Source organism: Halichoeres trimaculatus, unplaced genomic scaffold (genome assembly GCF_033239565.1).
Source record: "Halichoeres trimaculatus isolate MK-OKI-2021-1 unplaced genomic scaffold, fHalTri1.1 fHalTri1_scaffold_22, whole genome shotgun sequence".
Lineage (NCBI taxonomy): Eukaryota > Metazoa > Chordata > Actinopteri > Labriformes > Labridae > Halichoeres > Halichoeres trimaculatus.
This window is the reverse complement of record NW_027437200.1, coordinates 23,625,510-23,639,165: the sequence shown is the minus strand read 5'-3', so window position 1 is coordinate 23,639,165 and position 13,656 is coordinate 23,625,510. Positions and strand designations below refer to the sequence as shown.

At 38.0% G+C, this 13,656-nt stretch overlaps 1 protein-coding gene and 1 long non-coding RNA gene across 2 annotated transcripts; both read left to right on the top strand.

Annotated features, from left to right (window-relative positions):
* Nucleotides 1-107: 107 nt before the first annotated feature.
* On the top strand, nt 108-3,833 carry LOC141784363 (uncharacterized). Its single transcript, XR_012597435.1, has 3 exons — nt 108-262; nt 2,334-2,387; nt 2,955-3,833. It is a non-coding gene; the product is annotated as an uncharacterized LOC141784363 (long non-coding RNA).
* A 1,884-nt stretch (nt 3,834-5,717) lies between these two features.
* Nucleotides 5,718-12,764, top strand: LOC141811224 (uncharacterized). Its single transcript, XM_074699206.1, has 9 exons — nt 5,718-5,772; nt 5,816-5,892; nt 7,164-7,329; nt 9,789-9,827; nt 10,143-10,222; nt 10,306-10,396; nt 10,494-10,601; nt 10,675-10,842; nt 11,702-12,764. The coding sequence occupies exons 1-9, from the start codon at nt 5,718-5,720 to the stop codon at nt 11,836-11,838; spliced, it is 921 nt and encodes a 306-aa protein (XP_074555307.1). The 3' UTR covers nt 11,839-12,764.
* Nucleotides 12,765-13,656: the final 892 nt, after the last annotated feature.

Genomic DNA, 13,656 nt, shown 5'->3' with positions numbered 1-13,656 from the left:
GTCACGATCTCACAGCTACATGAGTTTGGGCGTGTGTGTGCTCAGCATCAGGAAACACACTCGGTGCTGATGCGACACACTCCCTGAGCACCCTGTGGGTTGGCAGTTCCTCCTTTTTGCAGCTTTTGCTGGTTGACAGTTGCAGATGAAAGAGCAGAGAGTGCAGACGTGCATTTGTGAGCGGCAGACGAGTGAGGAACTTTGACTGTGAAGACGAAGAAAATGATGACGATGAAGATCTACCTGCTGATACTGGCTGTCGGTGAGTCGAAGATGACAGAAATTTTAATTTTATTCTCTTATAAATGTTGCTGCAGTGTGTTTTATATGTGTTTTTAAGTTTAAGCCAGGTTTAAGATCTTAATCTAAAAGTTAAAAAATATAGTCTAGTTTGGATGTCTGGTCACACAGTCTTGTTTTTTTTCATGGATAAATCTCAGACATGTTTGTTTAACTTCAGCTTCGCTAACTTTAACCATATGAGCTCAAACTCAAAGACCTCACAGAGACCGTCTGTGTGAGCAAGAGGCGTCGCTGAGAGCTTTAGTAAAACAAAGGGATAAAAGTAGAAGGAGACGTCACCTTAAGTTCCCCTAACAGCGCCCACTTCCCCTCGCTGACTGCAGCCTCAAGTCTCCTTGCAGCAAAACCTCATCGTTCGCACCATCTCCACTTCCCCACACCCAGAGCAACACCTCGTGGTTCTCAGAGAGCTCGTTCCCAACCTGCTAACGCTATAAAGATAACGTTAATACTTTAAAAAGATCGTCTTTAAAATCAAATGTGCTCAATTACATCCTATTAATTATGATCTTTAACAATTCTGCTTGTGAAAGACGCCTGGTGCTCCCAGCCCAGCGCGGCTCCAAATCTCTAGCCAGACTCTTCTCCTCTGTTGTTCCCAAACGGTGAATGAATTACCTAACTCTATACGATCCACAGAGTCCCTTTCTACTTTAAGAGACGTCTGAAAACTCATCTGTTCAGGGAACACTTAGACCTTAATCTGAGCCTGCTCGTCTTTGTCCTCAGGGGGAGAATGATCCAGAAGGTCTAAGACCCAGATCTTAGTGAATTTTCAGCGCTAATTACTGGATGTTGTTGAAGGTTGAAGTATATTGTTGTAGCTTGTGGTTAGTTGGCTAGACTATTCTTCATTATTGAAAAACAAACAAAAAATGTATATATTTATTTTATTTTTATGTATATTTTTTTTTATGGAACTCTGTTTCCAGGTGAGACAAAAGGAGAAAAAAAATGAACCATGCCCAGTAAAAAAGGTTTTATAAAACTTATTTCTCTTTTTCATTTTTGTTTTGGGGCAAGTTCAAAAGAAAAAGTTCATTTTTTCCCTTTTTTTTTTTTAAATTTGAACTTTTTTTTTTTTTTCCTTTTTACTTAAAAATCATAAAGTCAGGTCAGATAATTCAAACAATTTTTGGGACCTGCCCAAGAAACATGAAAAACCAAAAAATATTTATTTCCCAACCTTATGGAAACAGAATTACGCAAATCTGTTGTGTTTTTTAAATTTTTAAACTTTTTTTTTTTACTAAGTCGTGTAAGGTTGAGTCAAAGTACCAAAAGTAAAAAAAATTTACAATGGGAAAAGAAAAAGAAAAAAGACAGAAGAAAAATACCCCCCCCCCAAAAAAAATAAAAATAAAAAAATTAAATAAAAAAAAAAATTGATAAATAAATAAATAAAAATATATATATATATATATATATATATATATATATATATATATATATATATATATATATATATATATATATATATATAAATATAAATATAAAAATATAAATAAATAGAAAAAAATGAAATAAAATAAAATAAAATAAAATAAATAAATAAATACTTCTAGCACCTCTTACTTTTTTTTTTAATCTAGAAAATAAAGTTCCATATTTTTTAACAGGACACCAACATTTCAGTGACGGTGACACCCGCTCTTTGTCAGTTTGTGTGGCCACAAAAAACACACAAATCAATGTTTCCTCCGGCTTCAATCATTAATCAGGTCTGTGTGTGTGTGGTCTTCTCTCTCAGAGGTTTGAACATGTGGTCACATAAAAAACCCCAAAAAGCAGGTCACAGTGTGTTTCCTGTTCTCATGGACTGTTTCTTGAAATATCACTTTCTATGGTGGCATCTAATTTCCGTTCTATAAAATTCCCATAAAATATTGGTGCACGGACATGAACCCTTTTAGTCCAAACAAAGCACATACCTGACACCTTTGTGAAGGAACGTGTGGCTCTCCTGGTGCATTTTTGATTTTGTTTTTGTCTTTAAATTGGGATTTAATACCTCCTTTGTTTTCCTGTAGGGTGTGCAGTGATGTTAGCAAACGGCGATACTGGACCCAAGCCCAAAGATCCAGGTGACATCAACCTCTTCCTGTTTGTGTTCGTTTAGACACTGAAATTATCCACAGCTATTCAAAGACTGTTTTCTTACTTGTGTTTTTCAGAATTTGATGGTTTCAGATCATTTTGAGCCTTTACTTAAATCTCAGACGCTAAAACTGGAAAATATATCATTTCAAATTATGTAAGAAAAAGATTGGACCGGGAAAAAAGTTGTGTGAAGCTAAAAACAGCTGGAGGATCATCTCCTGACTAACATTATTAGTTATCAACAGGTTAGTAACATGACTAGGGATGGGTACCAAATAAGGTTCTTTTATAGGTACCGACTGAATTCTGTCAAAAGTACCAGAAAGTACAGCGCTTGACATGAACACAGCTTTATAATGTTATATGTTAAAGAATAGATATGTTAAATTAAAAAAAACATTTTTTATTGAACAAATTGATATTTTTTGGCACATTGACACCAAAAAGTACCAAAAATTGGTACCGTTGAGTACCAGTACCACTTTAGGTTCCCATCCCCAAACATGACAGTCCACGCGATGGAGTCTGACCTGTTTCTCTTCTTCCTCCAGCTACGAACAACAAAACAACTCCAACTACAGCTCCAACAAAACCTCCTAAAAACGGCTGTTCCCCCTCCTCTGCCAGCCTCCCCCCTGTCCTCGTGGGCCAGGCCTTCTTGGTTTTGACCATCCTCGCTCTCTGAAGAGCGAAGCTTCACGTCACGGCTGCTGTGTTCTGGATCTTTCTGCTTCTGTTTTCCAGAGATTTTGGCGCCAGAAACCAAAGAATGCATCGTTCACATTTTAATCAATCTGCTTTGTGGAAATATGAATGTGGTTAAAATGTTGCTCCTGCTTTTATTAAAACTCCAAACTGAACCTTTGAATTAAACTTTTGCTTATCTCCAACTGTTCATTGTGTTTCTGCTGTGAGGTGATGCTGCCACCTGCTGGCGAAATGAAGTTACAACTCTGTAATTTTCCCATGTGAAATAAATTGTGGCTCAAAGTGGTTTGGAAATATTGATTAAAAAATCATCTGAGGATTAAACAGTTTCTGGGTTTGGCTTGAAATCCAAACAAAGATCAAAAATGGACCAAACGACGAAATGTTTTCAAGTCAAGAAAAACAATCAGATTTAAAAATGAGGACACACGGACTTCATGAAATCTTTTAATACAGTCTGAGTGAAATAAAATGACGACAAGAGAGCAGCTTTGAGCAGTTGCACGGAGAGTAAGCTGAAAACTGAGCGAGCATCCTGCCGAACTAGGGCTCAGCTCTGTGGTCAGTGACTCACTTCCTGAACGCTGACGGATTCTGAAAGAGCGCGCAGAGAGGTGTAAAGGCGCAGGTTGGAGGACGGAGAGAAATGGAGGGTTGAGATGTAGAGAAATGGAGGGTAAAGGTTAGGATCAAGAAAAAATATATATCATAGGAGGAGGTGTAAAAAAAGCCCAGAAACAGAAGGAGGTGAAAGCCGGAGTTCCACAGGGTTCATTTCTTGGTCCTTTGCAGTTTTTCTTTCATTGACATACTTTCAGTTCAAATCTACAAATGTTACACCGTATGCAGATGATACTCTCCTCTATATGCAAATAAAGCCGAATGCTAATAACTGAACTGGAAGTTTGTTTTTCACACATCCAGCCACAAAAACTCCTGGAAGACTCCGAGTACAGAAGGAGCCAAAGCAGCAGGTTGGATGTAAGACACAGTGAAGCGTGAGGGAAGTGGGCGGAGGAAATGAGCGACACAGAGAACAAGAGGCAGAAATATCTCAAAGAAGAAGTGAGAGTCGAGAGAGAGAGGAAGGCGATCTCAAAAAAGGAACAAAATAAAGAAAGTAAAAGGATCCTGGACAGCCGTTTTTAGGAGGTTATTTTTAGAAAAAAGCGAGAGAAAGAAGAAGAGGAACACACATCACCATGTTCAAGTCTTGGAGTCGTGTCAGCGTCTTCGGTGAGTTTCTACCAAACTTTTACTCAACAAACTTCAAACTTTCTGATTTCAAGCTGAGACATTTCCCTCAGTTTTTACAGTCACACACAGAAAAACTCTCTTCACTGATCAGGAAACTTTTCAACGGCAATCAGAGCTCCTGCCTTTGTGTCAAATTCAAACCTTCAAGTTGAGATTGTTCAGTTGCAATCACAGGTTGCGAAAGCCTCAACGGCTTCACTCTTTATCGTGTCGATCAAAAAGCTACCGCAGATTTAGAAACAACATCGAGGCCTTGAGCTGGGATTAGATTCACACAAAGATCCAGACGCCTGATTTGATAAATAATCCAAAGAGTAAGAAGCTTTCTTGGCGTGGTCAGGAAGTAACATGGTGTGTAACACGGTGTGCTAAAGTTTAAAAAGACCCAAATGAGGAATTACGATAAAAAGAACAAACTGGAAAATGAAACTCAAAAAAGAAAAACTTTATCTGCTCACATTTTCACACCCAGGTTTGTTTTTTTCACACGTCTGTGAACTAGATGCAGCTTCACACCTCCGATCGAAGCAGTACGGTTTGCTTAACAACAAAACGTTAGCATGAAACGACAGCTAAATGATTCTCAGGCTTCATAAAAAAAGTTAAAGTTTGAAAGTTTGAAAAGTTAACGTCATCACATCACTTCCTTTCTTCCCAGGTCGTCTCTTTGTCCCAAACATTTGGTGAAACTTTTTAAATCCTGTTTTTTTTTTCTGTCTCAGCTTTAGCACTTTTAGCTTTCTCAAGAGGACAAGACAACATCACTACTGAACCACCGTTTGATGACAACGTCGGTACGTTGATTTGAACAAATGTTTTGTTTCACAGACAGTTTGTGTCTTTGCAGTTTTTGGTATTTAATGCTTCTCTTTGTTGCTCCTCTCTGCTTTCTTTGCATTCTTTAGCTGCTGGACAAACTTAAAAAGTCACGTCTCATGGCTTTAATCCAAGCTCTCCTTTATGTCTGAAGGGAATTTGGTGCCAATTGCTCAATCTTTGATTGGGGTCAAGTGCAGCTATGTAGCAAAGAGAGTCCTGACGTCTTGTCTCTTGTCTTTCTGATGGCTATCAAAGCTTATAAAATGCTGTTTTGTCTGTTTTGTTCTTTCATTTTTGCCACTTTGAAGCTAGAATGCTACGTTAGCCTAAAGCTGTGCAAAGATATCTCATGCTCTACACAACAAATGTTTATCGATATGCAGACGATGCTCTGTTTTACTTTCCGTTAAATCTCAATGCTACAGTCCAGTGAACTATGAGTCTGTTTCGTTTGGCTCTGTCATTTTTTTTGCTTATTAACTCTGCTGTCTTGTGGCACCCCTGCTTAGAATCTGAGTTTTCTCATAGCCATGGTTACAGCGCCCACATCCTGTCTCTGCCCCGCACACAAGATGGTCTTAAAGTGTCTGAAAACCTGTGACTAACTCTGTCTCTCCTCCAAAAACAGACTTAGACCATACTTTGAAAGAAGCTGAGCTGACCACGCCTTCTCTTCAGAGCAACGCTTCCAGAAATGGAACAGAGGTAAATTATGTACTCGTGGTAACACCTGGGCCAAGCCGTTTTTCCTTATAGATCCAGTCAACACCAGGATGAAACCAGCCTCTAATACTTTTAGGAGCACAGAGTAATCAAATCATTGGTCCAGAAAGGACATCCACAGCTTGAAATGTCGCTGTGTACATTTTCAGGATTAACTTTGACATGAGGTAGTTTTGCTTTCCCCTGCATCAAGTCCTTATGCTAAGCTAAAGTTAGTGTCTTTTAAAGTCAGGTCAGCCCCCCCCCCCCCCCCCCCCCCCCCCACACACACTTTCAAAGACTGAGGGAGGGCACCTCTAAAGCACTTGACTTTGCTTTCCTGACTGATAAAAACAGACAACCTTGGACTTTAATGGAAATCGCCTATTAATTTATTACTTCTAATTAATAAATTATTAATTAATTATTTCTAATTGATTTATTATAAGTTTATCATTAATAAATTATTTCAAATTAATTTATTATCAATTGCTTATTTCTAATGAAGTAATTAAGAATTTATTATTAATTAATTCAAATTAATCAACTATTATTGGATTAATAAATTATTGATTAATTACTTCTTATTCATTTTAAATTAAAATAAAATCAATTTATTTTTAATTGCTTATTTTTGATCAATTTCTGATTAATTATTTTGAATTAATTAATTATTAATCAATAAATAAATAAATAAATAAATAAATACTTTATTGACTCCTTTATCAAAACATTCTTTATAAAATCACATTTTTTGGTCATAACAAATGTCCATATAAACAAATGCAAAGAAAAGACAGAAGCACTGACCATTTTGTCTGCTTGCAACCAATGGGAGGGGCTAGCATACATGCTGTTGAAGAATCTGTTTCCTGATGTATTTCTCGTTAAACTTCTTGACTTTCTTCCATAAAGCTCACAAATCCTTCGTCATAAACCTCTTGACAGTTTCATGACGGACCAACTTGAGCCTGCTGCTAGCGCGTGAACCAAAACAGGAAAAAACAGAGGAAACTTTGACCTTAGACAAAAGTTGTTAGAGCGCCACGAGGAAAGTGGTCGGATGCTGTAATTACACCAAACATCTGGCAGGTTTTTTAAACTGTGTTTTTAATAAAGTGTTTGGATGCAGAGTAAATATAAAAACGTCTTTTTAGGCCATGAAAGCAGAGTTTGATGATGTCATAAAATGATGTAAATGATTGTCTGTGTTTACAAAATTCAAAGGAGTGAATCTTTTTGACACACTGACGCCTCTGTGTGACGTTTCACAGGCTGAAGAGGAAGTAGTCGATCCTGAAGATCCGTATGACTTTGACAACTCAACGAAGGACAACAGCAGCGCAGGAGCAGAGACCTCTACCCCGGTCAGTCCGCCCAAAACCGAGGACAAGACGACAGAGCTTCCCACGACACACTTCAGCTCCTCATCACCCTCAGGTAAGTCACTATATCAGGCTGCATCATGGCGAGCTGCGCGCCCTCGCTCGTCTTCCTGTGTGTCAAACCACAGCCCTCATGCTCTCTGTAAGCGCTAACAGGCTGCTGCTGCACACACACACTGATACATACTGAAACACACACTGAAACACACACTGAAACACACACCGAAACACACACTGAAACCCTCAAACAGGCTCTCATACAACGGTTGGTATTCCCTTTTCAGCTTACACAAGACGCTGGCACGCACACACAGAGCTGTTTTCCCCCAAACAATCCCAAATCACAAACGCAACCAGCCCCTAAATTTAATCTTGCCGAAAAATGTGTGATTCCATTGCTTGGCCAAAAGTTAATGCTCCATAGCGCCCCCTAGGGCCTTAAAACTGCAGCCCCCTCAGACTACTTTGAGCTCCAGCCCTGAAATTTTGTGTGCTAACTACTCCTAGGTTTTTTCTTAGATCAACTCCAAACTTGCCATGTATATACTACTCACATTGATGATGAAGAATCATATTAGGATTTTTGGTACCTCAATGGGTGTGGCCAAAAACGACCGCCAAACTTCACCGTTTTGGCTGCTTCATGAAAATCTTAGTAGCTCTCTTGTACAATGTTGGATTAGGACCAAAATGCACATGGAGGTTAAGTGTCACAGCCTGAGTGCATTTCTATTGCTGGTTGCTCAAACATTGGATGCTCCATGCTTTAATGCTCCATAGCGCCACCCAGGGGGTTTAACATGCAGCCTCTCTGGCTACTTCAAGCTACAGACCTAGAATTTTTGGGGCACAACAATCTTGCCTAGATCCACAAAAAAGTCTCTTATGACCCTAGTGGATTATGAACAGGAAGTTTGCAATTTGGACGTAAACATTAAATTTTCACAATTTCTGGCCTACGTATTTCATTTAACTTGTCCTAGGTTTTTCATCTGATCAACTCCAAAGATGGCCTGTTTATATGACACTCAGTGATGATGAAAATTTACAAATGGATTTTTGGTACCCCAATGGGTGTGGCCAGAAATGACCGCCAAAGTTGACCATTTTGGCTACTTCATGAAAATTGTATTAGTTCTCTTGTAGAATGCTAGATCAGGGAGAAAATGCACACAGAGGTTCAGTGTCAAAGCCGTAGTGCATTTCTATCACTGGTTGCTCAAACATTAAGCTCCATAGCGCCACCCAGGGGCCATTCTACTCTGAGCTACAGGCCTGAAATATTTTGGCTTCTGGCTGAGCCACATTTTGTTGGACATGTGGCCACCAGAACATGCCTGGACGGGGACATGTGGCCCGATGTTGCTTAGTCTTTTTTTTCCCACTGAGAGTAAAACTGTACATTTTGATAATTTCCACTCATTATGAAAAAAACAAGCCAGTTCAGCATTTCTAATATGCAAAACATACTTGAGTAATCTGGAAGATGGTCTATAGATGACTTAATTATCAGTAAGTAACAGAAAGTTGTTGTCATGCTACTCATTTATCCTAAATTTTCTTGATATAAGATGCATTTTTGATGATGCAAAGACCAATATTTGTTCAATTTAAGCTTAAAAACAGCTGAAACTCTTGTAATGATAAAGAAAATGTTCTTTCTTTTATCCAAAACAGACAGAGAGAGGGGCTTTAGTTTTCATAAAAACAACATTTTTTCGCAAGAGTATTTAGTTTTGTTTTGTGTTTTGCAGAAAGCTTTCACACTATGTGATTCTGCATAGAAAATCCCCAAAGACCACAGTTTATGATGCGTTGATGTATAAAGCGATATCATCAGCGTATAAAGATATACAGAAAAGCTTTGTGTCTGTTTTAAAGCTTTCTACAACTACATGTGAAATTCCTGAAGAATTAAATGAGCATTCGATATCATACAAAATAGGTTTTGTGTTATTTAGAAAACAGTGGGATTAATTTGGACCTGAAACAGGTGAAGAAAGTTTAAAAAGTTTGAGTTTTACGAGATGAAAATGAGACACGGAAAGAGCTTGGCACTGTCAGTGTGTAGCCTCCTTATTTCATCCTAGACCTAACCTTTGGTGCTTAGACATAACCAGAGAGTCAAAAGGTTTCAGTTTTAAAAGGGTTTGTCAAAAATTCCTCCTTTTTTATGTAAGCTTAGCAGGGAAAGAGTTTTTTTCCAGTTTTGAGTTGTTGGTTTTATTATTCTTAAATCGTTTTTTAAGAAAAAATTAAAAGTCTTTTTAGTGCTTGTGCCATTGTTCTATTAATCTATTTGTGCCTCTGTCGTCTTTTGTGTACAGCACTTTGTTTCAGCTGTGGTTGTTTTTAGAGTGCTTTATAAATAAAGTTGAGTTGAGTTTTTACTTCATTAGGCATAGGAAGAGGTTCAAGTTTGGACAAGATAAAACAAAAATTGAGATTTTGAGTTTTCTTTTGGGGTAAAGAGTTAAAGAGAGGTCTTGACCTACTGCTGTTCGTCTCTTTCAGCTCCAACTAAAGCCGCTCCAACGGGTGGTTCCTCCTGGGGTAAGAATATTGCGTCATTGTTCATTCATTTCTGAAAATTACAAGCTAGTACCTTTTATTTTCATTATGTATTTCTACTCCAATACCTCTGCCAACGACTGTCAGATTGGCTCATTATTGAGCTGTCAAATGATGAGTCAGATACGCAGCATCTGAATGCTTAGCTTGTCTACACTGTGCCGGACAAATGTATCACAAAAAATTAGCGATACGTTTTTTTGAACTCGAGGTTACTGAACATTTAGTAAAGAGTAGTTAGAAAGGAAAATGTATACAAGGAAAAACTGAGTTGTCCCTCTGGACCTGTGTCTGTAGCTTACGTGATCCTGGTGCTGATCATCCTGGTGATCATTGTTCTGTGCATCATCCTCTACCTCCTCCGCAGAGCCTCCAGGGTAAGATACTCCAGAGATTACACAGTTTCTCAGGTTGTCACACCTGGCTACATCTCTAAACACTCACTGTTTGTTTGTTTCAGACGTACACGTTTGACCTCCAGCGTCCTGTGCCTACCAACAACCCCAATGAACCCACCGGTACCTTTGAACAAGTCTACCTGGACGACCTGGGTACGTGGGGTCCAGCTTTAATCAGTAGATTGAGAATGAGGTTAAAAATCAGGGAATCCTCATGTGTGTGTGCTTTGGTTTGTGTGGTACCCATCAGAACAACCCGCCCCGAAAGACGAAGTCATCACTGACGACATTTCATCAACACCAGTCGCCAACGGCACAACTTTACAGACGGAGGAGAAGATTTCCAACGGGGACAACAGTACGATATCTTGTGCAAGTTTGTTAGCTCAGTGTGTCACAGAGAACTTATAACACAACTCTTCACTCTTCAGCCCCACAGGATCAACCAGGCTTAAACCGTTCTGAGACCCCGCCTTCCAGTGACTCCAGTCCTTCACTGGGTGACGAACAGGCCGACAACCACTCTACCAACAGCACCAACTTCTTCTTTGACGCTGTTGGAGAGGAGCAGCAGCAGAACGAAAACAACAACAACCCGTGTAAGACCAATTTAATTTACCAAATACCAGATTTCCTGTCGTCCAGTGCTTTACCAATGTGATTAAGGCAGAGACTGGATGCATACTGCCCCCTAGTGGTCAATAATGCTTCATACACAGGAATTCCCATGCAGACAAAAATATAAACAAACATGCAAATGGAATTAACACCAATTGTGGCAAAATCACAAGACTGAGATGAACATTACCATCAAGTTCATACACAAAATAATGGTGAAGACTGATATTAGGAATTTAAGTCGATATTACCACAAAAAAAAGCTGTTAGCCTTTAGCTAAAAATCCTTTTGATAGCAACAACCTCCATTTATTCCATTTGGTCCACCTCTTGCTGGGTTGTATTGCTCATGGCATCCAGTTTCACGTAAATACATTTTATTATTATGCAACTGACAGAGTCTGTTAAGGAGCTAAATGAGCTAACGTTAGGGGGAGCACTGTGTTGCATTTAAATACGGTTTAAAATAATAATGAATAATTTTAGCTTTCACATAAAAAGCCAGTCACTCAGAAGACTTGATGAGTTTTGTTTGAAGGCAGCAGAGTTCAGACTTAATTTATTCTAATTTTCTCTGATCTTCCTTTTATTTGATCTATTTATTTTCTATTTGTCTTTCACAGGAGATGTTAGACTCAGCCATAAAATAATAGCGCTATATGTTCTTTCTAGAAATGATACCCTAAAAACGACCTCCAGATGTCTTGTTCAGATTTTGTGTTTGAGGTATCAGGGAAAACATTAACACTTCAATGCTAGTGCTTTGCTAAGCTAGTCCAAACAAAGCCTGGAGTCAGTGGTTGTCTTTCTCACTTTTGGTGTTGTGATTTCTGTCCTCAGCGGTTTGTTCCAGCGACCCGTTTGTTGAGATAAACCTTGAGGATCCGGCATTGAGCAACCAGCTCCTCACCTCCCCTGAGGCGTCATCATCTGTCCTTCCCTTCTCTCCTTTCTCCTTCTCGTCCTCTTCATCCTAGCGTCTTGATGACGCCTGGACTCAACAAGGAAACAGAGACTCTTACGTCTTTAACATCCAATGGACAAGTCTCAGCCAATGAATTTTTCTCCGTTACACAAACGAAACTTAACAGGACTTTTCTCTCAAAGGCAGTTGTTTTGATGCAGCTATCTTCTCCACTGTTATGTCTCTTGCCAAGTGCTAGCTAGCTAATCAGACAAACAAAGCTAAGCACATTTTAGCAGGAGCCTCAGAGAAGGCAAACTTTTGTAGTTTCTTCAAAATGAATGAAAGCTGACGTTTGTTGATGGTGCAAGAATCTAATATATTATGATCGACTGTTTGATTTTTTTGTGCAAATGTGTTAGCTAACCAACAAGTAGCCTTGAGCATCAGCTAGCTTTTGTAGAATAATCATATTCCGCTTCAAACACATCCCGCTGCTCTCACTCTGAAGTGCTGTTCCTCAAACTTACAGATTATGTTGCTAACAAGCTAACTAAACTCTGGCTGCTGTTGCCTCCTCTTGGAGTGCAGGGTCTAGTTGTAGTAAAATAACTAGCAAGGCAAAAATGTTTTAGCTTGTATCTTAGCACAAGCAATCATTTATGATACTGATGCATCTTCTTGAAATTAGTTAAAACATTTATTAGCACCATCACCTTTTCAGTTCATCCAGACTCTGTTGCTAACAGGCTAATGCACAAATGTTATAGTTTAAAAAGACAATGATGGCTAACAAAGTAGCCCACCACACAACAGAACTATTAGCAATAGCTTCTATTAGCTTAACCTAATTGAAATGGCTCTATTGTTTGTTAGCTAACAGACTAGCATGCCAGACAACGACCAATACTTAGTTGTAGCCTAGAGGGTTAGCGAGCATTTATGCTATCATTTCAGTCTCTTTGATTAAAAAACAACAACAACAACAAAAAACAAACAAAAAAAAAAACAAAACACCCTGCTGTTTTTTACATTTCAGCTCTGTTTCATTCTTTTTAAAATATTTTTTAGAATCATTATAGGTTTTGAAAGTCTTCATGTAAGATAGTATTAGAATTGGGAAAGTATTTTTTGAACATATTTTTAACTAAAACAAGTTTTGTTTTTGTACAAAATACAAAGTAAGAAATAAACCTTAAAATAATGATTCTGTGTGACTCATGCTTTCAGGTAAGTTGTAAATAGATACTGTCACAGAAATGATCTCTTTTACTTTCACTTAGACGTTAACACATCAGCTCCTCTTCTTTTTCCATTTGACGTACCTGAGCAGGTAAGCTGACAGCAGCTGTTCAGACTCCCAGCTCAGATTTCATGAGTTCATGTAATTCATTTTTCTTAGTGATCAACATTTTTTTTATTTGTATAAAATGGTGTTGTTATAAAGAAATTCTACATGATAAATAAAATATATATATATACGTATATATATACAAGTAGGTATCGGGTAAAACCATCAACGCTTTAATGCTAGTCCTTTGATATGCTGGTTCAAACAAAGGCTGGAGTCAGTGGTTGTCTTCCTCACTTTTGGCATTGAGATAATTCTGATTTCCATCTTGTATATATATACATATATATATATATATATATATATATATATATATATATATATATATATATATATATATATATATATATATATATATATATAAATATAGCGCCTATGGCCACTTGAGGAATTGCATATCTATATCTAGATATAGATATAGATATTTAGACATTCACATATATATAGAGATAGATAGATCGATAGATGTACAAACACTCACATGGTTATTTTAAGGTGTTTAACAATATGCATAATTGATCTTAATGTATAATGATGTCA